Source organism: Agelaius tricolor, unplaced genomic scaffold, assembly GCF_023055355.1.
Source record: "Agelaius tricolor isolate 1412-34295 unplaced genomic scaffold, bAgeTri1.0.p SCAF_25, whole genome shotgun sequence".
NCBI classification, from domain to species: Eukaryota; Metazoa; Chordata; class Aves; order Passeriformes; family Icteridae; genus Agelaius; species Agelaius tricolor.
Genome location: NW_027269285.1, coordinates 1,104,550 through 1,128,989, shown reverse-complemented (window position 1 = coordinate 1,128,989; position 24,440 = coordinate 1,104,550). Strand labels below are relative to the sequence as shown.

General features: G+C 58.7%; 1 protein-coding gene across 1 annotated transcript; it reads left to right on the top strand.

The window, feature by feature from the left end:
* Nucleotides 1-2,676: 2,676 nt before the first annotated feature.
* Nucleotides 2,677-23,860, top strand: CUEDC1 (CUE domain containing 1). The gene is made up of 11 exons (XM_071447635.1): nucleotides 2,677-2,828; nucleotides 14,185-14,646; nucleotides 15,147-15,274; nucleotides 16,393-16,510; nucleotides 17,860-18,028; nucleotides 18,586-18,669; nucleotides 19,459-19,548; nucleotides 19,975-20,068; nucleotides 20,218-20,276; nucleotides 20,573-20,643; nucleotides 20,847-23,860. The coding sequence occupies exons 2-10, from the start codon at nucleotides 14,356-14,358 to the stop codon at nucleotides 20,638-20,640; spliced, it is 1,101 nt and encodes a 366-aa protein (XP_071303736.1). The 5' UTR covers nucleotides 2,677-2,828; nucleotides 14,185-14,355; the 3' UTR covers nucleotides 20,641-20,643; nucleotides 20,847-23,860.
* Nucleotides 23,861-24,440: the final 580 nt, after the last annotated feature.

Here is a 24,440-nt window from a genome sequence, read left to right as displayed (position 1 = left end):
CCTCACTTTTATTTTAGAAACAGCCACTCTGAGCCCTATCCTGAAAACTGCCTGGGGTTCATTTTCAAGGCTGTCGGGGTTAGATTCCCACCAAAGAGAGAAAATTGGAATTTAAAGAACGCTCAGGTTGTTAAAGCATCGAGCACTGTGGTAGTTTTTATCTCAGGGTCCCTGTACAGGAGCTGACTTGTTGAGAAATGAATGACAGTTTCTCACTGCTGGGCCTTTCCAAAAACTCCTGCCCTGCTTCATTGGTAGCTCAGTTTATCCATCTCAAAAATAGATTTAACAGTAATTTCAAAAGGTTGCTATTAAAAGCTCTTCAAGTTTTTTAATGCCATTGGGGTTTCAGTGCTTAAGTGGACCTTTTAACCAGTGCTTTTTAGGAGAAAAAGTGTAAGAATAAATCTCCTTGTCTCCTAACTGTCATAGAATAAAACAAATGAAACCTGATCCCCTTCTACGTATTTGTATAATTCAGCATGTTTATACTTGCTTATCTTTGGATTGTTCACTCACAGCTCCCAGCGCAGCAGCCGAGGGATGACAGAGGAACTACGTGCTAATTTTTATGTCAAAAATAGCTTTCACCTTTAAAGGCACACGCCTCAGTGGCTGTTTTCTAATTACAAAAGGAATGCCAAAGCTTCTCCCGAATCCATTTTACAGCTGTGTTCAGATTGGACTGTCAGCCCCTGGTTAAAATTGAGTGCTGAGGTCCTGACCTAGAAACAAACCTTTTTTGGTATTGCTTTGGAAAGAGTGTTTCAGTGCCGAGGAGCTGAGCCAGGCTGTCCAGCCAGCTCCCTCCACACGCCTGGCGACAGCCGCAGCCTCGCGTCCTTCATCGCGCTCTGCACCGCCCTGGAGCCCCCCAGAGCAGGGCCCTGGGGGAGCCGGGCTGATGATTCTGAAAAATAATACATGTTTGCTTGTTGTTCTTCAGGCTTCTGGGCTAATCTAGTGGAATGTGTCCCTGCTCTTGGTGGGGGCTTAGAGTGAGATGAGCTTTGGGTTTCCCTTCCAGCCCAAAGCATTCCATGTTTCTGTGACTTTTAGAAGTCCCAGCTTTTCCTTTAGGGAAGCATCAGTGCTTTCTGAAAACCAGACGTTCAGCATCTGCGGTTCAGAGCATTTACAATCACTGCCTCACAAACCGACCCATTTAGTAAAAAATAGGGCATTTTCAGGATGTGTGAAACCTTGTGTTTTCCAGAGAAGTCAGAAATATTCCATTCACCTTTTCACCCAGTTGTTTTCACCAGCTGTCAAGATGAAACCATTTCTGTTCTGTGTTTTCTGTGCAAGGTTTGTTTTTCAGGGAATTACCAATTTTGTTGGAATTGGCTGAATTAAATTCACTATTTTAACTCTTCATAGTTGTGTATTTCTATGCCCATTTCTTTTTACTTCCTAGCATCATTAGCAGCTAAGACCCATATCAAAGGGATATAAAATTGCCTGTTTTCCCTGAAACAAGCCTGGATTAGGAGGAGATTGCAGCCACCAAAGCTCACTGCAAGGCGCTGTGCCTTGAAGAGTGTGATCTGCGCTAACTTGGGGAAGAGAATGATGAGGCACATGTTCAGTGGGCGCTGAAAACCGAAGGTTTGCCTCCAGTATTTCCACTCCTACTCTGTGTTCCCTGTCAGAGCCTTCCACGTCTTTACCCAGGACTGCTCAGCTCCCAGACACAGATGAAACGATGGAGCAGGACAACTCTCAGCATGAAGAGCTGTCCTGTGAGAGCTCTGGACCATCCCACACCTGTGCTCGGGCTCCAGCAGCCACAGCCGTACACCTGAGCAGTCTCTGGCTGTGGCAGGGTGTTCTGGGAGGCCGTGGTGCTCAGCAGTGTGGAGTTCTTCCTGCAGCATGTCTGGGAGGTTTGGAGAGCCCGGAGGGAAGTGGAGGCTCTGAGCTGCTGCTGTTCACAGTCTCACTCTGGTCTCTGTGGAACGGGAAGTGTCTGCCCTGTGTAAACGGGCTCCTGTAATTTGTAAGAGGAGATCGCTTCCCGTCCCGAGCTGTCAGCCAGAGCGTGCGATACAGGGACGGCTGTTTTCTGTCTGCTCCCTGTGATGCTGGCTTATGACCCGGCTGGGATGTTCAGCTGTGGGGCAGCAGGGCTGTCTCCCCTTCCTTACCACGAGAATGGAGCTCCAGGCTCCAGAAGCCTGGGACTTTCCAAAGGTGTGGAAGAGGCTGAGAACCAGCCTAGAAATCTGGGATGGATCAATCCATCCATCCATCCATCCATCCATCCATCCATCCATCCATCCATCCCTCCATCCTCGAGATGCTGCTCCCTCCACCCACTGACCCCCAGGCCACTCAGGGCCGGAGGTGTTGACCCCATGGCTGGAGGAGCTGCAGAACCCTGGGGACATTGGAGGGACCCCGAGATCCCCAGGACCCCGTCAGGGCTCTCTCACCTCGGGGAGCGGCGGGGCCCGGGCGGTGCCGCCCCTCGCTGCCCCCGGCCCGGCCGAATCGAGCTGCGCGCTCCCCCCGGAGGGACGCCCCGGTGCCGAGGGACGCCCCGGTGCCGAGGGACACCCCGGTCCCGAGGGACAGCCCGGTCCCGCGGGCCCCGCACGCCCCCCGCCCTCGCAGCCTCTCGGCGCGGCCCCGCTCCCCGCGCCCCCCCGGCCCGGCCCGGCCCCGGCCCCGGCCCCGGCCCCGGCCCCGCCGCGCCGCCCCCCGCTGCCGGGCACGGCCGCCCCCGCCCGCCCGCCACGTACGTCTCCCGTCCCGGCTCCTTTCCATGGTTCCCGGCGTGACTGGAGCCGCCCGCCGCCGCCCCCGCAGCGCGGCGCCGACCGCCGGTAAGGGGGGGCGGGCCGGGGCTCTTTGTGCGCCGGGCCGGGCCGGGCCGGGCTGGGGCGGGCGGTGCCGCTCGGCCTGCGCGGGTCGGGCCCGGAGCCGCGCGGGCCCCGCCGGGGCTGGGGAGAGCGGGGCCGCCGCCGGCTCGGCCTCTACCGGGGCCCGGGCGGAGCGGCGGCGGCGGGGCCGGGGCCGGGGCCGCGCCTGTTGCGGCCGCCCGGCCGCCGCTCCGGAGCCGGGCCGGAGCCGAGCGCTGGGGGCCGCAGCCCCGGCACGGCCCCGCCGCTGCTCCGGCTGCTCGGCTCCGCCGCGGGCCTGCGCGGGGCTGGAGGGTCCCGCGTGCGGAGCCCGCGGGGCGGCCGAGCCCACCGGGCGGTGTGGGGCCAAGGGTGCCGTCCATGTGGGCCAGGGGCCATCCCCCGTGGGCCGAGGGCCATCCCCCGTGGGCCGAGGGCCATCTCCGTTTGTGGCCGAGGGCCGTCCCCGTATGTAGGCAAGGGCCGTCCCGCGTGGGGCCGGGCGCGGGCAGGCAGGCTCGGCCTGGGGCAGGACCCGCGTCCCGCTCAGCCCCGGAGCATCGCCGGTCCCCGAGCGCGACCCCTCCGTGCCACTGGGGCTTTGGATTTATTGCCCTTCTGCTCCTGGACATCGTCCCTGTGCCCCGTGCCGCGTTCGTGGAGCAGCACACCTCACACCCCGCCATCCCCGCCCGGTGGGCATCACTTGGTGCGGGAATTGGCGGGGCCCTGGTGTGCCACAGCCGTGGTGGTCACCTCCTGGTGACCAGGGTCACTTGTGAGCCCCTGAGCGAGTGCCCAGCTCAGCCACACCTGTCACCCTCCGTAAGGATGGAGGGCACCATCCCACCAGGCTGATCCTCACCTGGGGTTCCTGTCCAGCGCTGAAATTGCTGCCAGGGCGCTGTGGGCAGACAGTGATGGAGGAGTCAAGTGCAAGTCACGGCTCAAAGCAGTGCTCTCCTGCTCCGTCTGTCTCTCAGGCGGGTTGGAAAGGCTCTTTTTTATTATTTTCTTAAAAAGCAGTGGAGTCGCACCTCCTCCTCACACCTCCTCCTGCTGCTGCCACTGACAACAAACACGGGGGCTGGAGCCGTAAGGATTTCCAGGGGAGAACCACCATCCCGGGCTGACCCCCGGGGCTGCTGCTGGGGCTTGGCTGGCGGGGCTGCCCTGCGGCTGGGGAAGCTGTGGCTTTCCTCACATCCTCCTCCTCCTCCTCCATCGCTAAGAACACAGGCTGGAGCGGCATCTGCTGCGCTGAGAAGCTTTTTGTGGTTTTCACAGAGGTTTTCCTGTGGAAGTGCTCGGCAGGAGTGCAGCACTGGGGCAATGAGACCCCGGGGAGCCCTGTGGGAGCGCAGATTGCCTGGTGCTGCTGCTGGGGTGCTGGGAAGCTTTTGGTGCTCGTCGTGGCAGAGGAGCCCCTGCCATCAGCTCTGGAAGCCATTCACCTGAGGCCTTTCCCCCCGTGTTATCCAGCCACGCCTTGGTGAGGCTGTGCCTGATGCTGGCAGAGCTTCGTGCACCAACCCCCGGCTGTCCACAGCCCTGGTGTCAGAGCCTCTGACAGCCAAAATTATTTCTGCCAAAGGTGCCCATCCTCTTCCCAGCCACAGAGTTCCTGGGAAGGTGTGAACTTTTCCAGCATTTTATTAAAAAAGAGCTTTTAAATGAGAAGGAAATTAACAAAACCTGCCGACACCTGCCGGTGTTGGTGGCGTGGCTTTGCTGTGGCACCAGAGCTGTGGTGCCCTGAGCCCTGGGGAGCAGCACAGCCTCACAGGGGTGCTGGAGCTTTTCTGCCTGCAGCAACACCCTCTGCAGGGCACAGATGCTGGCATTGGGAGTGGGAGAGCCAGGAGGGGATCAGAGCGTCATTCATAGTCAAGAGTCTGTGTCCTGAGGGTGAAATCCCAGGTGGGACATGTGGGAAGGGGGCTCTGCCCTAAGCTTAGGGATGAGCTCACTTGTGGTCAGAGCTGGGAGGCTTTGGGCCGCACAAGGTGACGGTGATGATAATTGATAACTGTAAAATAAGAAAAAACCTTGAAATAATAGCACAGAGATGGGTTCCTCTCTTGTTGTGGTGGCAGCATCTCTGTCACCATGACCAGGGTGGTGGAGGGACATTGGCTGGAGCCTCTCCCCTGCTCGGTGGCACTGGGCTTGCAGCTGTGGTGTAAGGACCGGCTTTTCCCGGCTCTGTTTTGCCTGCCCTGCCGAGTCCCGGGGCCAGCACGGGAGCTGGATGGGCACAGCAGCGACCCAGACGGTCCCTGAATGGAGCGGGAAGCTGGAAGGAGAAAGCAACCCACCCAGATGGGTGGAAAGCTGGCTGAAAACAACAGGAAATGAGAACAGGGGGAACATCTGGGTCCAGCTCTTGCACCACTTCCGACGGGCGCGGAGCAGCCGCTGCCTCCGGGCCACAGCGGCCGCGGCTCCGCTCCTCGGGGTGTCCCCGGGGCTGGAACCGGCTGTCCCAGCCCATCGGCCACAGCCACCCCGTCCCCTGGCCCGGGGCTGCCGGGGGGGACAGGCTGCGGTGCCCCGGCCCGCCCCGCCGGCCGCCTTTGATGCGGGTGAGTGGCAGGGCCATTGTGGCCTCTTTGTGCCTCCCTCGGTGCTCCAGGTCCGCACAAAACCTGCCATGGAAACCAGAGCCAGCCGCTGCCCCAGGAAACCCGCAGGCGCAATTAGGAAATGCAAATAGGAATGCAAATTCCTGCCTCGCCTTCCAGGGCTCGCAGAGTCGCCCCTGGGCCACCGATGTGCCCAGGCCACCGATGTGCCCGGGCCACTGGAGTCCCCACCTGTGGGGATGGGGAAGGTGTCAGAGCGGGGCCAGGCAGGCAGAGAGAGCTGCAGGGAGCTGCTCTTGGGGTGCCTCAGGCCCTTTTCCTGTCTCCCCACGCTCGCTCGGTGGTGGCAGGACCGGGGCATCTCGTGCTGAGTGGTGACTCATAGGTGACAATATGACATTGACATTTTTTCCATCCTCTCTGTTGCCCAGCGACAAACAAACAAGTGTGTCTTCAAAGGCACAGTAGCTGCCTTGCAGGGCCTGTCCCAGTCCCCTGTGCCCAGGGGCTGTTTTGGGGAGGTAGAAGTGTCCCACAGCCCTGCTTGGAGGGTGTGAGCCTGGCAGAGGCAAGGCAGGCTGCCCACTCGGCAGTGAGGACCCTGCACCAAAGCACACTGAGAATAGATGGGAAAGGAGATAAAATCCACCCCCAGATAACTCCAGGAAGCACAAACTCTCCAGGCCTTCCTTTGTAGGTGGCATTTGTGAGCACTGGAGATGCTGGCTGTGCCTCGGGTCCCCAGAGCAGTGTGTGTGGGTGGGATGGGGATAATGGGGCTGGGGAGGATGGACAGTGGAGCAGTTAAGGGTGGATGCTGATCTGAGCCATTCCCCTCCCTGGAAGGAAGCAGTAAGGTTTTCTTTTCCATCTGCTGGAGGAGCCGTAACTCAGAGCCAGGAGCCGAGATTGGCGTGTGGAGGGCATCATCCACAGCAGTGATCCGTGTGGGGAATGGCAGATCCTCTATGCCCTGATCTGGGCCTAATCTACAGCTGTGCCACTTAAACCCAGGCCTTGTTGATGGCTTTTATTTTTCCAAGCTACAGCCCCTGGGTGCTTTCCTGTTGGCGGCTGGAGTGGTGTGGGATGTGCATCCCCATTAGTGGTACGTTTTTCCAGCCCCAGCCTGCTCTTATTGCTGGGAAATGAGCTCTGACTCCTGGAAGTGGTATTTCTTCCTTCTGCCTGACAGCTGGTCGATCCCTGGCCTCGCTCTCCCTTCCCCAGGGAAGGCACACGCCGATGGGCACACAAACACTGCAGAGGGAGCCTGGCCCCTGTCCTTGGCTCAGGAAAGCAGGGCTGAGCAGGGGAAAACAGGGAGATCATCTCCAGCAAATGCAGAGAACAGTCCTGGAGCTCTGCTGGTGGGGATGGGGTCAGGCTTTGGGGAGGATTCCCAGCTCCTGGAGCCTAAACTGTTCCTTCTAAAATCCTTGTGCCTTTTACCCTCCCTGGCTGCTGATTGCCACAATCCGTGCAAATCAGCTGGGATGGGGCGTACCTGAATTAGTCATACAAACTTAAAATTAGTGAAAGAGAGACAAGATGAGTTTTGAAGAAGAACGTGACCCATTGTGGTGGCTGGGCCCAGCACGTGGCTGTTGGCAAAAGGGGGCAACAAGCAGAGCCACTGCTAGGGGGGTCTGGGTCCCTTTGCCACCCAGAACTGGGCTGGCACAGGAATGACTCTGCTGCTGAGGAGACTGAGAGTTTCTCTGAGCCTTGGCCTGGCTTCAAATCCAGGTTAGTGTCCCGTGTAATTTCTGTGATGTGCTGTGGTGGAGCAAACCCAGCGTTCCTCCTTCCAGGGCTTTTCTCCGCCCCACAGTCCGGGTTGTGCCGGGATGGAGCAGCCTGTGCTGGCTGGCAGGAGGGGGCTGACGTAGGGCCTTCATTAAATACCTGTCCCTGGTGAGGTGTGGCCTTTCAAGCAGGTTCTCCTGTGCCGAGCAATGTCACCCAGCAGGAGGGAGGACAAAAGCCTGGTGCAATTACAGTGTGACACCGTGTCCCAGGACAGCGAGGGGACGCAGATCTGGACTGTTGGCTCGGCACTTTCCTGGGGTAGCTTGCATCCACCATATGGCTCAGTGACTTATGAAAAAACCCTCCTCTGTTTGTGTTTCATTAGTCCCCTTCTTCCCTGGCCCTTGGTGAGCGTGCTGCTGAGAGGCTCTGTGGATGAGCTGGGCTGTGGCTGGTCCTGCCCTCAGGCTCATCCTGGGTGTCAGGGATGGATGGGTGACCACAGGGTGGCCAGTGCATGGCAGGTGGATGTCAGGCAGTGACACTTTGTGCCCTCTATTACTGCTGTGGTGCAAGGGGCTGGGATGGGGAAAGCGAGGGGGAATCCCTCCTCCTCCTCCTCTCCGTGGGGACCCCTGAGGCTGTGGATGTGGTGAGGGAGGTGCAGGACCTTCCCACCACACACATGGAATGGAAACCCAGCGCCTTTCATCCTCCCTGGCTGTGGTTTGGTCCCCGAGGGAAGGGGGATCACAGCAGCCACTCTGTGATCACCTTTAAATCTTCTCAGCAGCCCCTCTGGCCAGGGGCCTGTCCTGGTGAATAATTCACCGTGTGCTGGCAGGGAGAGTTTTACTCCACTAATTTTGTTTCCATAGAAACTCGTGCGGTCTGTGCTCCAGAGCTCCGGGTGAATCAATACGGGATTTTTCCTCTGCGCACTGAGCGACGGCCCTTAAACCCTGATGGCAGGAGAGCAGCCCCCAGAGAGGCTGGAGGCTGGGCCTGCTCTGCACAGCCTGTCCCTGCCTGTCCCTGCCTGTGCCTGCCTCTGGGGGATGCCCAGGGCCAAATCCTGCAGAGATGCTCTGCACCAGCCTGGGGCAGGGTCAGCCCAGTCCATCCCAGTCCATCCCAGTCCATTCCAGTATGTTCCTGCTATGCAGAGAGATGGAGGGGAAGGTCTGCCTCAACTCTTTCTCCCTTTTTCCCTGCTATCCTTTAATTTCTGTGACCTTTGGCCTATAATGGCAAATTAGCCACACTAATTATCCAGGGAGCGGGGTTGGCCCTGCCCCCAGCCTGGTTCATGTTCCCCCCTCCCCTTTATTACTCACTGCCCAAACCTAACCCAAAAATTGCCCTGCAGCGAGTCCTCCACAGGCCCTGAGCCCAATCCCCAGGGAATGCCACACACCTTTGTGTCCGCAGGAATTTTTATTTTCTTTCATTCCCAGCTGCTTCCCAGCTTTTGTGCCGAGCTGGGAGCACAAAGGGAGGAGAGGGATAAGCAGTTACAGACGGGTTTGTGTGACATATGGCGAGAGGGCTTTGTGCAGCGGCTCTGGAGGGACAACAGCGGGCACAGGGTGCCTGAGCTTCCCTCCTGCCAGCCTCGGCATGGGTAAACTGAGGCAGGAGGCTGGGGATGGGCAGGGGCTGTCCCGTGGGATGGAGGCAGCGCTGGATCCCGCTCGTGTGCGCCGTTCCAGAGCTCTGAGCTGATGGTTCAGCTGGGCCCTGTGTGTTTGATGTCGGCGGTGAAAGCCAGGGGAGGAAAGGTCACCGACACCGGCCACCTCCTGCAATAATCTTATATCAGCCCCTCTGCTTTGGGCAGCCTCGTGGATCTAATTTATTACACGTTGATGCAAGGTGGAGTTGAAGAGAGTCGCAGTTAAACCGTACAAAGGGATGCCGGGTCACTTTAATCGCTCACACTTGCTTGACCTATTTTTTTTTTAATCCTTTCCTGGAAACCTTATTTCATGTTTGAATTCCCTCAACTATTTTAGGAATGTCGTCCTACCAAGATCAAATTACCTTCAATGAAACCAGTGCAAGGCGGCCTCGCAAGGCAGGCGACTTTTGGATGAGGATCCAGTGCCGCCTCATTAATGTGGGCTTAGTTTGGGGCGGGGGCTGCGGTGCTGCTGCAGAAAACGTGTGAAAGCCAAGGCGGGGATTAGCGCTGCACAATGCCGGGGGCAGGGGGTGGCTCTGCCTGGCTTGGCACGGAGGCCTGGGGCACCAGGGTCCTGCTGCACCCCGGCGCTGGCAGGGGAAGGGGGGTGCAGGGGTGCAGCCCTGCCTGGCTCTCAGCTCAGTGTCCCCCCGGGTTTTAGCAGGGTGTTGGTGGTTTAGGAGCCAGCTGGGTGCTGTGGAGGGCCACATCACAAAGGGCTCCCATAAATCTGTCCTGAGGAAGGGCACCCGGCTCTGGTGGGAGAGCAGTGGGTGCCCCGAGGCAGCAGCTGCATCCCTTGCAGTGGGTGGATCCCGAGTGTTCAGGGTGCTGCAGGGCTCCCAGTAAAGCAGGAGATCACCTGGGCAGGGATTGGGATCACTCCGTGGCTCTCCCGGTCCCTCTGCACTTGCCCTCAGGGCCAGGAGGGGAATTTCCTGCTGCAGAGAGGTTGGTGCTGCACAGGTTCCCAAGCAGGGCTTACTTGTGCTCACCTCCCTGATTGCTTTTGCTTTTGAAAAGGGCTTAAACCCAGCCATTTTAATACTCGGTAGAACAAGAATTAAAGGAGATCCTCAGGTGCTTATTTGTTTCCATGAAAAAGGATTTGCTGGGAGCAATTTTCCCAGGCTGTGGGCCCAGGAGGGGTGCACAGCATCCCCTGACGCAGAGAGGAAGGTGACAAGGGGATTTAGGAGACACTGGTAGGGGCCCAACCTGCACATCCTTGGCACGTTTGGTGATAGAGAATAGCATAATTTCTGTTCCTGATCATACACTTTTCATCCCAATTTCAGTCCTATTACAGTCACACCTGCAGCTGCTGAGCAGTCACATTCCCAGACTTCTCGTTCCCACATTGAGCAGTCCCCTTGCAGGGGCCTGGCTGCAGCAGAACTCAGCACATCTGCTCTGGACAGAGCCACTACTTCTGCTTTAACATCCTTGAGTTTCGAGACTTCTTCCAAGAGTCTTCCCTCCAGGAACCGGGGGAGCTGTCAGCCCTTTTCTCCAAATAATCCTGTGCATGGAAATGCTTCTGCACGTCTGTTGTGCATCCCCAGCTGAGGCACCACAGGCCTGGGCTTGCAGCCACCGCGGGATGAGTGCCCTGGGGGCTGGGGAGTGTGGGGCTGGGGCCCCTGCCCTCGGTGGTGTCACCCCATCCTGGCTGCACAGGGGGTCCCAGCTCCAGTGTGTTTTCAGGGGGACCCATGAGCACAGCGTGGCAATAGCGGGGGAGAAGGGGCTGGGCAGTGTTTGAGCAATCCCATCTGCTGTCTGAGCCGCAGCAGACACTGGGGAAGGGAATATTCTGGTCTGCACTCGGTGCCAAGGCTGTTCCCTGAGCAGGGAGGGCTGTGAGCCATCAGCCCCGGTGCTTTTCCAGCTGCTGGCTCTCCGGTGGGGCCGTGCTCCGCGCCGAGCAACTGCTGCTCCCAGCGCCACATTCCCGGTCTGACCCACCCCCGGGATTATCCAGCTGCTCTTCCCGGGCAGCTGGGGCCAGCAGCCTCTCCAGAGCTTCCCCTGGGGCCGTCCCTCCATGGAAAAGCCCATTTTTGGGAGGTACAGAGTGCCGTGCCCAGGCAGGATGCCGGGGGCACAGGAGGATGTTCCTGCCAGGCTGTGAGCATTATCCCTCCCCAGGAGCCTGACTGAGGCCTTCTCCTGGCTCTGCTCTCGTGCTTGGCTCTGGCAAGGCTGGCTCTGAATTGTGCAAGTCACTGGCAGCCTGGGTGGCAGAGGGTGATGCCCTGGGCTGGCAGGGGGGAGCTGCCCCCCAAGGCCAGCTTGTGTTTGGTTGTATTTTATGGGTTGGAGTGGTGAGCCAAGGGCAGGGGCTGCAGCCAAAGGTGTGCCAGTGCCTGAGCACAGCGTGCACTGAGGCAGCAGTCGTGTGGGAAAGTGTCCTGTGCTCTCCTGGCTGCGCAGTGACACAAAACAGCATTTCCAGTGCCAGCCCTGTCCCAGCATGTGGAGGCACTTGGATAAACCTGGTGTGGATGTGGCATTGTGGCAGCCCTTCCTACCCCAGTGCTGGCTCTGTGACCTGTGGGACGGGGACACGCAGACCAGGAGCCTGCAAAGCCTTTAAGCTCCTCCTGTGATGGGTGCAGCAGAAGGGCGAAGGATTATGGCTGTGCCTGGGTTTGGAGGATGAATAACAGCATTCAGGGTCCTTCTGCAGAGAGCAGGGCAGGAGCTGTTGTCAGGCAGCAGAAAGGTCGGTCAGGCAGCAGCCAAGGAGTCATCCCAGGCTGGTTCTGCACGGGGGCAGGAGGGCAGAGGGGCCCAGCCCGTGCCCTGAGTGCCTGTGCCCTCGTGGGCTGCAGGAACAGCCAACTTCTGCTTTCCTTTTTGGGAAATCCAAAGGATTTTGCTTTTCCTGGCATCTCCCCAGCCCCTCACTGACATCACAGAAATAGGGGTGAGGAACATGCTGAACATGCTGAGCCCCTTCCCTGGGTGCCCCCGGGTCCTGCTGCCCTCCCCGCTGCTCACCTGAGCGCTGCTGCAGCCGGCAGGAGCTGGGGAGGAGCTCAGGATCCAGGTACCTGTTGGTCCTTGAAATCAGCTCCTGCCAACAGCGCCACTCGCTTTTCCTTGGATTTTAACTCATGCTGATGGAGTGATTTGCATTTCTTTGGATTAGCAGCAGGACTTTGAAAAATGGGTTTAAAAGCCTTCAGGGCATGTGAACTGCCCTGGTCTGTGTGGCCCCTGCCAGCCCCGAATTCCTGGGGTGTATCTCAGGGCAGGGAAGGTCTTAACACATTCCCTCGGGACTCTTTGAAGCCAGATGTGCAGCGGAGCCTTTCTGGTGTAAAATATCTTGTCCCCATCCCTAATTTTTGTTCATTTTCTGACCAGATGATTTCCATGGCTCAGCACGTGTCTGTGCTCAGTGCCACTCTCCAGCACTTCCAGGGAGCTGTCCCAGACTCTGCAGTGTTGACTAACACCTCCCCTGAGTTGGTGTTGGCAACGGGGGGATTGCCAGTGCTTGGCACGGCCCTCTTGGTTACAGGCAAGCCTTTGAATGCACACTCAAAGGTCAAATGCTGGGAGACAAAGATTCCCCAGCCCAGGTACTTGGGTTACTTTATGGAGATCTGGAGAATTCCAGCCTGACTTTGGGGGGGTTATTGTGCTGTTTCAGGTTTATGGGCTGGCACAGCATTGCTGAGCCAATGGTTCTGCACAGAAACTCTCATTTCCATCCGTGGATTGTGCCTGTGTGTGTGTATCCAGGATAAGCTGTGTTCCCGTGGGTGTCCAGGCTCTCAGAGTAGCCAAATCTTGTAAGGAGGTGTGTACCCTGTGAATGTGTTACAACTCAATTTAATACGTGACTAAACCAGCCATGCAATATTGCAATTAAAGTATAATTCCAGAGGTGTGAACAATGCTGGCTCTTGGCTGGAGTGAGTCAGGGGAGCGGAGGAGGAAGCGAGCAGCAGTGTTTTATTAATTGACTCCAGTGGATTTATTTGTCCTCAGTGAATAGAGCCGGGCAGAGCTGTCGGAATTGTTCCTGCTCTGCTCCACGCCTGGCTCCTGGCAGGCTGATCCTGGGGACTGACAGTTGCTGGGATGGAGGCAGTTCCTGGCTGAGTGACCAGTTAAATGGGCATTATTAGTGAGCAGGAGTGAGCTGGGGGCTCCTGGTGCTGTTTGGAAATGGCCCCTCGTGCCCGACAGTGATGCTGCTGCTGCTTTTCCCTGTGTCCTGTCCTGCCTGGGAGCAGATGCCATGGGAAGATGGCACTGGATGGCCCCTGGCACCTGCTCAGCCCAGGAACCAAGGTGCAGTGACTGGTGTATCCAAATGGAAATGCTTCCAGGATTACAGAAAAGCCAGGAAAGGAGAGCAGAGTGTGCCTGGAGCAGGAATCATCCCTGTGATTTCTCTGGTACCAGAGCAGCGCTGTCCCTGGGGATGAAGGTGGGGGTAAATTAAGTAGTGGGGCAAAAAGTGAATTTCTCCCTGAGCTCCCACTGAGTTCCCCATGTATTGCAAGTGTGTTTTGTTCTCAGCAGCCTCTGGAAGCCCCTTGGAGCAGCCCGGGGCTGTGGCTGTCATACATGGTCTTGCTGGGCAGGGGAGAGCCCAGGTGACCTTCAGAGGTGACTGCTCCTCTTAATGGCTTGGAATCTGATTATACCATTTCACTAAGAAATGTGCTTGGCACGTTCTTCTGCATTAAATACCATTTAGGGACAGTTATCCTGAACTCTCTGCCTGCCGCTTAGGAAAAAACCTTTGAAAATGATATTATGGATCAAAAGTGTTCCTGGGGTAATTCTGTTTCAAACAGTGGAGTTAATCCAGAACTGAATTTGGCCCTGCATTTTCAAACGAGAAGCAGTAGCTGTATAATCTGTTTATGGTTTTAAAGTGAATGTTAATCTTGGATTTGGTAGCTTTTCCAAAAGGTCGATTTGCCGTGCTGCAGAGCGTTTCAGCCCCCTGCCCTGACACTCTCTGAGCCGACTCCATGTTTTATTTTAAAGAGTGATTTTACTGTGTTTATAAATACATGTCAAACCTGGAAACGTTAAATCTGGGCAGTGGAAGTAATGCCATTTTTCTTGCCTTGCATTTTGTGGTACAGCTCCTGGCACAGCACGTCCAGGCTCCGACATACCGGGCCTGCTGCAGGGATGGCTCAGTCCCACGAGGATGCAGTGGGATGGGTGGAACTGAACAGAATGTGCCCTGCTGAGACCGGGGAGCCTCTGGGTGCTGTTCGCTGGTGTCTGTGTCCCCCGGTGTCTGTGTCCCCTGGTGACTGTGTCCGTGTCCCCTCCGCAGGTGGGAGGATGCAGCCGTGTGCCGGGGGCTGACGCGCGGAGCCGCCGGCCGCGGGGAGCGGGACCCCCGCCGCCCACCCATGGTCCCGGCTGGCAGCCGGGGCAGCCCCCGGTGAGGAGGGGCACGGGCACAGCCGGGAGCGCGGGCACGGAGCCCCGCAGCCGCCCCGCCATGACGAGCCTCTTCCGCCGGAGCAGCAGCAACGGCGGCTCCCGCGGCGGCTCCTCCGCCCAGGAGCTCAACAACAGCCGCCCCGCCAGGCAGGTGCGGCGCCTGGAGTTCAACCAGGCCATGGAGGACTTCAAGACCATGTTCCCCAACATGGACTACGACATCATCGAGTGCGTCTTGAGGGCCAACAACGGCGCCGTGGACGCCACCATCGACCAGCTCCTGCAGATGAACCTGGACGGCAGCGGCTGCGACGACAGCTCGGACTCGGAGGACAGCATCCCCCCCGAGGTAACTGCCTGGGCTCCCCTCCGTGGGCTCTGCCTTCCACAGCTGGGTCACGTCAGTCTCATCCTGCCTCCTCCTGCCCGGGCACGGTGCTACTCAACTGCTGCAGGCAGAGGTTTGAGTGCCCAGATCAGCTGGGCTGCTGCACCAAGGGTTGGCTTGGGCAGTGCTTCAGGCTCAAGCTAAGTGTTCTACCCCCCCTCATTCACCCCAAAACCCAACAGAGACCCTTCTGCTGCTGTCAGAGAGACTCCCTGGGGCTGTGTGCACCAAGGGTAGGCTCAGCCACCCTCTTCCCTTGAAAGCAGTACCTCCAAACTCCACCAAACTCCAAACTCCACCAAAACCCCCCCAGGTGCAGGAGGCCCAGTGCCAGCAGGTTGCCCCATCCTCTGCAGCAGCATTCAGCCTGTGCCATCCCTGTTTTGCTGCTGCACGTGGGGCTCTGGCCCACTGGGGAGCATTTCCCTGTCCTGCCCTCACCCCCTCCTCTCACCCTGCAGATCTTGGAGCGGACCCTGGAGCCAGACAGCTCGGACGAGGAGCCCCCTCCTGTGTACTCCCCTCCTGCCTACGAGAGCCAGGCCTTGGGCAGCCGCTACCCCCGCGCCCCACCCACGCCCCCGCCCAGGTGAGCCCCAGCCCCGCACAGCTCCTGCTCCTGGGGCACCCTGTGCCAGCACCTGGGGTCAGGCTGCACTGCTGGGGCACCCTGTGCCAGCACCTGGGGTCAGGCTGAGCTCCTGGGGCACCCTGTGCCAGCACTCAGGGTCAGGCTGAGCTCCTGGGGCACCCTGTGCCAGCACATGGGGTCAGGATGAGCTCCTTGGGCACCCTGTGTGGGTCAGGCTGTGCTCCTGGGGCACCCTGTGCCAGCACTCAGTGTCAGGATGAGCTCCTTGGGCACTCTGTGTGGGTCAGGCTGTGCTCCTGGGGCACCCTGTGCCAGCACATGGGGTCAGGCTGTGGCAGCTGGCCCTGGCACGGCTGTCTGGCCCTGCTCCTTATAGGGTCCAGTGAGACAAAGCCAAGGGAGATGAATGAAGCTCACAGCTGGCTCAAAAATCCCTGTGAGGGTCTAAGCCACCAACAGCTGAGGGGCCGGAAAGCCGCCCCAGCAGCGTGTGGAATGGCAAAAATCAGCTCGGGGGCGGGGAGCACTCACTGCTGCTGCTGCTGCTGCTGGAAAACACCAGGTGCTGGGCCAGCCCCTCCCGGCTGCTCACCACACACCTCGGCTGGCTCACTTGGCCCCTGGCAGCTACGCTCTGGCTGTAGCTGTGGGACAGCAAGGGTGAGCCCTGGGCACCTCTGTGCCAGCCCCTGCCCTCTGTGCAGGCTGGGTGTGACACTGGGAGAGGGACGTTTGTCAGCTTCGTGGGCAAATCCCTGCGGTGCTGGGGCTCCACCAGGCTGGTTCTGGGAGTCTGAGGGAAACAGGGAGGAGAAGGAAAACCCAGCACGCAGAGTTGCAGGGCAGGGCTTGAAATACAGCTCCCAAATATTCCAAATGCTCTAGGAAGGCTTTCACTCTCCAGAGCTGATGGTAATGTTGGAGATTCGGGGATGTGCTGGGGTTTCGTGGTTTCCAGGACTGCTGGTGGAGCCAGGCAGGCCCTGCTGTGCCAGGCCCTGCTGTGCCAGGCCCTGCTGTGCCAGGCCCTGCTGTGCCAGGCCCTGTGCCACACTGCCATGGCAGGTGTTGGTGGTTTCTCCTCAGCAGAGGTGCTGCCTGTGCTTGCCCCACAGGACGGACGTGCCCAGCAGCGCCGTGCACTACAGGAACTGGAACCCGCCACTGCTGGGCAACCTCCCCGAGGACTTCCTGCGCATCCTGCCCCAGCAGACTGCCCCAGCTGGCACACAGGTGAGCTTGGCCACCCCTTCCAGCCTGTTCCATGGCGTGGCATGGACACCATCCCAGTGCTCAGCCTCCCTGAGCTTGCAGCATCAGCACACTGGGTACCAGGTGTGGACTAACCTGAAAGTTTGGGAGCGTGTCCTGTTCAAGAGAATGAAGGGGGCAAGGTGTGAAAGAGCTCTCAGCAAAGCTTTGATATTTTTCCTGCTTTGTCCCAGTGATTAGTGCCAGAAATGCCACTTGCCATAAGCACCTAATGTTTGCAATTATTTGAAAATCTTGCCCGCTGCTCTGGTGAGGAGCAGCAGGACCAGTAATGCTCCTAAGGAGAGCAGCACTGCCAGGGCACTTGAGGGCTGCTGCAGTGGAATTTGGGTGGGAAACCTAGTGCAAGCCAGAGGACTTGCCCCTGGGAAATCAGAGTCCACATGTGCTCCGTGGCTGTTTTAAGCCACAAGGTTTGGGTGCCAGCTGCAGGGCAGGCAATGGGCAGCATCCCATGGGCAACAAGCAGCCCCAACACATGCTGGGCATCCTGCTCAGCTGCAGGCACAATTTGGGGCATCCCTCAGCCCTTTGCTAACACAGGAACCCCTAAATGGATCCAGTACCCTCCTGGCATGGAGAGGGCTGGGGGGGGGCTGCAGGCACCCTGCTCCTCACTCTCATTTTGTCTCCAAAGGCAGCCTGCCACGTTTTCATGAATGATTGCCCTGCAAGTTGAGCTTCACGGGCTCTATTACCTTTCTGGGAATAGGAGCGTGCCAATTCATTTGGGCTCAGGGGGAGGAGAGGAGCAGCTGCCCTTTTCTTTCCCCAGTAATTGTGTGCTTTTGCTTTTTATGGCTCTCTGGGAGCAGCTACAAATCAGATAAATATTGTAGGCAGGGATGAGGCTGTGCTGCTCCCTAGGTGTGAGGCGTGACGTGCCTCATGCAGGGATGTTTGTCAGCAGGACACTGCAGGCTCTGCTCTTTGGAGATGGGAGATAGAGCAGCGATGCTGCTGAGACCCTTCTCGTACCACACAGGTTCTGCTATGGCACAACCCCATGGCTTAAAGTTAAAAATCCCTGCCAGCCTTTGCTCTGCTGAAGGAGCTCCAGAAGGCTCCCCCATGGGATGTCTGTCCCCTCTGCCCTGTCCCCGTTCCCAAGGGGCAGAGGCAGCGCTGCCCTGTTTGTCCCTTTTGCCGCGGCTGTTGGGCAGAGGAGGGAGGGCCCCCTCTGGGAGCAGCAGTCGGGGCTGGGGCAGCTGCGGTGTCACACACAGAGGGGCACAAGGCCGAGCTCAGCCCCGGGTGCTGCTGCAGGGACCCCCGAGAGCAGCACCCAACGTTGCTGTTTGCCTCCCCAGGGCTCCCCCGGCTGCCGGCAGCCCCTGCCCCGGGGCCAGGGCTCCCTGGAGCAGGAGCGGCGCTGGAAGCAGTACCTGGAGGACGAGCGGATCGCGCTCTTCCTGCAGAACGAAGAGTTCATGAAGGAGCTCCAGAGGAACCGGGACTTCCTTCTCGCCCTGGAGAGAGGTGAAAGGCCCTTCAGAAACTTCTGCTTTTTGGGCGTGTGCCCGGCTGTGACTCTGGCTGCTGGCAGCAGTGCCCTGCCCGTGGGATCAGGGCTTGTGCTAAAGCAGAGCCAGTACAGGATGTGGCCAGGCTGGGGGCTGGTGGTCTGAGCTGCCCACACTGCTGGGCTGCTCCCTGGACTCCTGCTCTTCCCCCCACGTCCAGCCCTCTGCAGCATCTCTGGCAGAGCCCAGCAGAATCCATAGCAAGGAGCTTTGGGAATGGCCTCTGAGCCCTCCCCAGCCCTGTCAATGGTGCTTTGCAGGGTCCTGGCAGCACCGTCCCTGCAGGTGCCAGGAAAGCCACGGGTGTGCTCGTCATGTGCTCGTGCTGGGTGGGCAGCTCCTCTGCTGCTGCGGGCTCCCACCCAAGTGCTTGTGGTCGCTGTGCAGAAGCAAAGCCCCAGCTCCCTCCCTTGCCAGCAGCCACGGGGCTGTGAGGGGAGAGGGGAGCAGAGCCATGTGCTCTGCCTCCAGGGTCTGTCTGATCGAGCGGGCGCTGCGCTTTTTGTGTTTCAGATCGATTGAAATATGAGTCAAAAAAATCCAAGTCGACTGGTGTTGCTGTCAGCAACGACTTTGGTTTCTCCTCCGTATTATCAGGTAACTTCCAAGATGTATGTGAGCATTGTCTCTCCACAGCAGGATCCCCCACAGCCCTGCATTCCCATCCCTCTGGCTAGCTGCCTCCAGAGTGGCTCTGGAGGGAGGAAACTGGCTGATCCCTCCCTGCTGTCCTCCCAGCACTGAGAGGAGCTGGTGGGTCTTGGGGGTGGGTGCTCCTGCCCTCCCCATGTGGAGGTGCTCCTGCATCCTGCCTCCATCCATCCCTGCCCTCCCTGCCTGGGCTGGAGCAGAGGATTGTGCCTGGAGGCATAATGACTGTTCTGGGTAATCCTGATTAACCTCGGAGCACAGCAGCTGCCCAGAGTCAGAATTAGAGCTGGTGTGTGTCGATGGCCCCACGCGGGGCTGGGCGAGCCTGGGCAGCCTGGCAGGGCTCCAGCTGGGCTCCCGGACCTGGGGAACAGGGACATGGCTCTGGGGTCTCTGTTCCCTGACCCAGCTGGGCTTGCTCCTTATCCACTGGGTAGCATCATCCAATACCCAGAGCACAGTCAGAGCCCGGGGGAATTTGGAGCTGCTGACCCTGGAGGGAGGTGCTGGTGCTGGGACTGAGCCCCTGTAGGGGTGTGCTGCCAGCCCGCAGCTCTGCACTGCCGGGGCTTGTGTCCCTAGAGGGTCTCCATCCACAGCCAGCCCCACCCTCATCCCACCTCCTCTCCCCACGCTGCCCTTCGCTGCTGCTGGAGCTGGAAGTGATTTGTGGCAGCCCCCTCTCCAGGCAGGCAGGCAGGGAGGCACTCCCGGTGAACCGTGTTTGCCTTGCAGGTGAGGGAGCTCCCTCTGGAGCCAGCGAGGCCGGCGGGGCCGTGTCCGACGATGCCTTATTCCGAGACAAGCTCAAGCACATGGGGAAATGTGAGTGTGTGCAGGGCCCGTGCTGGCAGCCGGGCAGGCTGGAGGGAAGCTGGGAGTGGCGTGGGCAGGGGGAATGGCAGCAGTACCTGGCACTCTCCCAAACTCAGTCACAGCTTGCTTTTCCCACCACAAACTACAGCAAGGTCCTTGGGTGGCCCCCAGCTGGGCTGCAGGCACTGGGGACACTGGGAGGGGTGGGTAAGGAAGGTCATGAAAATCCCAGAAAAAGGGGAAAACATGGAGCACCTCCCACCAGGGACCGAGGTGTCCCCGTCTCCCTCTCCGAGTCTGGGCATCACCACAGGGTGTTGGGTGTGGGTGGCTCTCACACCCCCAGCCCTGCCCCTCTCCTTTCCCCTGCCTGTGGCAGCTTTGGGAGGGGTTTTTGGTTTTGGGTGAGACCCTCAGGCAGCTGCTTCCTTCCAGCCACGCGCAAGAAGCTGTTTGAACTCGCCAGAGCCTTCTCCGAGAAGACAAAGATGAGGAAATCAAAAAGAAAACACTTGTTGAAGCACCAGGTGTATCCTGAAAGGGGCTGTGGGGCAGGGGGCCTCACTCAGGGGGCTCCCCAAGGGCTCCTGTGTGGCTAGAGCGTGGGCTGGGAAGGGTGGCTGTGGTCCCTGGCCACATCCTGGCCCCACAAGTGGTTTTCCTTAGCGGAGGGTGCAGGATGGGGACAGCAGCTTCCACAGCAAATCTTCTGGATGACGTGGAAGGACATGCATATGGTAAGGAGTGCTGTGCCAGGCTGTGCTGGGTGTGCTGGGCTTGGCAGGCTGGGGCCTGTGGTGCCACATCACCCCGGGGCTGGCTCAGGTGTGAACGGCTGGCAGAAATACCCCTGTGGGCCAAAAGCCTCCATCCATGTTCTGGGATAAACTCCCCAGTCCCCCTGGGAATTCTCTCTCTGAGCAAGGAAAGCCTGCCTGGGGAAGCTGGGCTGCCTCCCCCGGGCTCCTCCCCGTGGTGCAGGGGTGCCCCGGTGTGGAGGTGGCTGCAGCCCCCGCCTGCCTCTGCCTTTCAGATGAAGATTTCCAGGCACGGCAGCAGCAGCTCCGGGAGGAGGAGGAGACGCCAAAGGAAGGGCAGTAAACGGTGAGAGGCACCTGGGGATGGGTGATCACTTGGGTGTGCGTGGCCCAGCCCGGCTGGAGGAAGAGCCACATGCTTTAGGCTGGGCCCAGAGTGTGTCTGGGTGGGCACAAGCCCCATCAGTGGTGCCAGGGCTGGGACAGCCCCGGCTGCTGTCACTGTGTGGCTGAGGCTGAGCACGGGCTGTTCTCTTCCCCTCCCTGCAGGTCCCAGCTCTGGGGTTTCTTGCTGGCACAGGATGTGCACGAGGCTTCATCAGGAGATGGCTGAAAAAGGAAAAACCCACCCAACAAACCACCCAGATTTTGGCTGTTCCCCCTCTGCTGCTGTACTCCTCTGAAGTACAAGTATCGAAGTGAGGCACAATGTTTTCTTACCGATGGTTTGAAAACAACTTTTCCTATCGAGCAAATCAGCCAAAAAGGAAAAAAAAAAAAAGGAAAAAGAAAAGAGGGCAAAAGAAAAGAGGGCAGCTGCTGCGAGTGAGCGGCTGTGGAGGAGCCAGCGAGCTCGGGCTGGGGAGGGGCAGCCCCGCCTGCTCCCCGGCCGGGCGGCACGGGAGGGATGAAATGAAATCAGTCCTACTAACGAGGATCCAGTCCCACGTGGGGTCTGCCTGGCCGGAGCACTCCTGAACATATCTGTAGTGGTCTGATGTAACTTCACTCTGCGCACACCGGAACAAAAACCACGTGAGAAAGGGAAGCTAACAGCCGTTGTCTATTATTGCTAGGAGTAATGAGCAGAGATTCAGATCAGGTAATAGTCAAATAATATAAATTGTTTATAAAGGAAAGGCCTTCTTTTCCTAGGCGTTTCACTTTGAATTAAACCTTTGCCTTCGGCATTGCTACAACTGCCTTGAAGTTGGGGAGCTTTGTGGGGCAGCACCAAGGGCTGGATTTCACACCAGTTTAACCCTCACTGCTGGAGCAGGGGCAGCACCAAGGGCTGGATTTCACACCAGTTTAACCCTCACTGATGGAACAGGACACGTCCCACGGGGTGTGGGGTGCTGGCGGTGCCTGCTCACCTCTCACTGTGGGTGAGAGCCCAAGCCAGGGGCTGGCAGGGCTGGTGCAGGTGTTTCCAGCACAGAGTTTGTACCAGGGCCTGGGGGCACTGCTGGGTTTGGTGCGGGGCAGGAGCAGAAGCAGAGCCCCTTCCTCGTGCCTGCAGCGCCGGGATCCTGCAGCTCTCGGAGATGCTGTCAGGCTAAAAATAATTACATAAACAAATTCCTTCGCTGTGTAAGTAATGAGTGACGAGCGTAAAGTCAGAATCCGCTCCCGCCAGCACATTTTCTTCTCCTTTATCGGCACAACGCTCCCTGCCAAATGCAGGAGGTGGCTCTAGACGTGCCTGTTTCACTCCCTGCCTCCTGCCAACCAGCACAAATGTTGCAGGATTGGAGCTGTGAAGGCGGCAGACGCAGGAGCCCCAGCCATCAAACACTCACGCAACTGTTTTCCCTGCCTCTCGGCAGGGTTTGGTAACAAAAGTCCCCCTTGCAGGCGCTGGCTCCCTCAGGCTCCTCTTCAATCCCCACGGAGCCCACGTGCCTTTGAAGTGGACGCCAAGATTTGCTGCCCCGGCGGCGCTGCAGCTGCTGCACCTGTTGGGCGCTGCTGCTGTCCCCTCCAGCCGTGCTGGGGATCAGGGCATCCCCTGAGCTTCACTTTCCCTGGTTCCTGGCCAGGGGCAGGGCTGTTTCCAGGTGTCTGGGGCTGCAGGGTCTGGGTGGTGTCTCTGTAGCACAAAACTCTCCCGCAGCACCGGCTCTCAGACAAGTTCTGGGGTGCTGAGGGCCAGGGCAGGTGCTATGGGCTGGGATGCAGCAAGCTTTGGGTTCCTAAAATCAAAGCAGCAGAATTTCCACCCCACCCAGCCCATACCAGTTCTGGTGTCCTCTCCTTTGCTTTTGAAGGATGGAAGAGCAATCTGAGTGGTGGCAGCACAGTGACAGGTTAGGCCACCCCAAGCCAGGCTGGCTGTCCCACACTGTGGGCAGCACCCCTGCTCCTCGTGGGGTGCACAACTGTCAGCAGTGCTGCAAGGGCACAGGATGCCCCAGGCTGCCCTGCCCTGCCCAGGGTAAGATGTGGGTCTGGAGGGGTGCAAGGGGCTAAGGGGGAATCCGGGAACGGAAAATCGTTTACTCCCTGTGTGGGATTTCCATTCTGAGAGAGCTGTGGAGAAGGAGGGGCTCCTTCCCTGCCCTCGCTGGCCTTGGGGGCCCTGAGGCTGCTGTTACTCCCTCCCAGTCCAAAGCAGCTCTGCATATTTGGAAGAAAATCAAACTTGGAAGCGGATCAGGCTGTCACCATTCCACGGCGGGCGGCGGTGCCAGCGCGGTTTCCATGAGCGCAGGAAGCACCAGCGGCTGGGAGGGGAATTCTGGAATTCTGCTCTCCCTGACCGGGAGGTGCTGCCCGAGGGCTGGGCTGGGTCCTGCCCTGGCTGCAGGGATGGGATGAGCTTCCCTGGGAGGTTGGCACAGGGCCACAGGCCAGTGCACTGCTGGCAGCCGGGACAAAGAGGGGGACACTGTCACTCCTCTCAATCTGCTCGATAAGGGACACCTGGGTCACCCCTGCCAGCCAGCTGTGTGCTGGGGGAGCATCCCCAGGCCAGCAGCTGCCTCTGCTTTCTGCCTGAGCTTGTCCCCTCTGCTCCCACTGAGAGAGGGACAGCGAGGAAGGGTGGCCGGGAGCAGGGAAGGGACAGCACAGGTGTCTCAGTGCCCAGCCCTGCTGGGGTCCTGCACCAAAGCTCCATGGCCACCCAGGCCTGGCACAGGGCTCTGGGCACGGCTCTGCCACCACCACCCCCCAACAAGCAGCCCTTAAACATCCCAGGCCAGGCACAGCCTCTGGGGGATGTCACTCTGTGGCCGTGTCAAAATATCCTGGAGGCACAAAGCATCGTTTTAATGGAGGTGGAGAGGGGTTTTTGTGTCCTGTAAAAAACAAAAATCAGGTCTATGGAGTGGAAAGGCCACAAACCCGGCTTGGGAGCCAAAATGCGTTTCTTACATAAAAATGTACAATTCTCAGTGATGTTTGTATCATGTCTCTACAGAAAGGTTTCGAAAGAACAAAACAAACTGATCTGTGACATTTGTGAGTGTGGCTATTTTAGAATTTTATTTCCATAAGTGATTTTTTTCTTAAAGATGTTTAATAGTAATTCCTATAATAAAGTCCTGTTGTACTCTTCACACTGTATATATTTTTTTAACACTGTGTATTTTTCTACTCTTTACAGGAGGAAGAAGAAACAAAGGGGGCTGGGAAGGGAAGGGGCAGCTCTAGGCCAGCTCCAGGAGATGCAAACACCCAAAATCTGATGGGGCTGAATGTGTGTCCAGTGGTTTCTCAATAACGCAGGAGCCATCCCTGGGGGGCAGTGGCAGGGCTAGGGGGCACACGGAGCATCCCCCTGACTTGCAGGGACAGCACAGACCCCCCCCTGTCCTGTGCCACCTTTCATTTCCCGGCAGGATCGGAGCTTTCCAGCTCGGGAACCTTCCCTGTGAAAGAAAAGCCTGGAAAAAGTCAGGGCACTCTTGCCTTAAATGTCAAAAGCAGCGAAAGGCTGGAGGCAGCCCGGCGGCCCTGGGGACGCAGGGCCTGCCCGGGCAGCTACCTCTGGAATTGCTGCTTTTCCTGCAGGGACAGGGGCTCTGCTCTCCAGCAGCTCCCTCTGCAATTGCCGCTCTCCTCGGGCTCTGATCCCGGCCGGGGCTGCGGTTCCTGCCGGCCCTCGGTGTGCCGTGGGAGTGTGCTGCCCCCTTCCTT

What these genes read in the sequence shown, in the direction of transcription:
- CUEDC1 (XM_071447635.1), top strand. Translation starts at nt 14,356, where the DNA reads ATGACGAGCCTCTTCCGCCGGAGCAGCAGCAACGGCGGCTCCCGCGGC. An exon ending in CCTTCTCGCCCTGGAGAGAG is followed by an intron (nt 18,029 to 18,585) that starts GTGAAAGGCCCT and finishes TTTGTGTTTCAG; the next exon opens with ATCGATTGAAATATGAGTCA. An exon ending in CACTTGTTGAAGCACCAGGT is followed by an intron (nt 20,069 to 20,217) that starts GTATCCTGAAAG and finishes CGGAGGGTGCAG; the next exon opens with GATGGGGACAGCAGCTTCCA.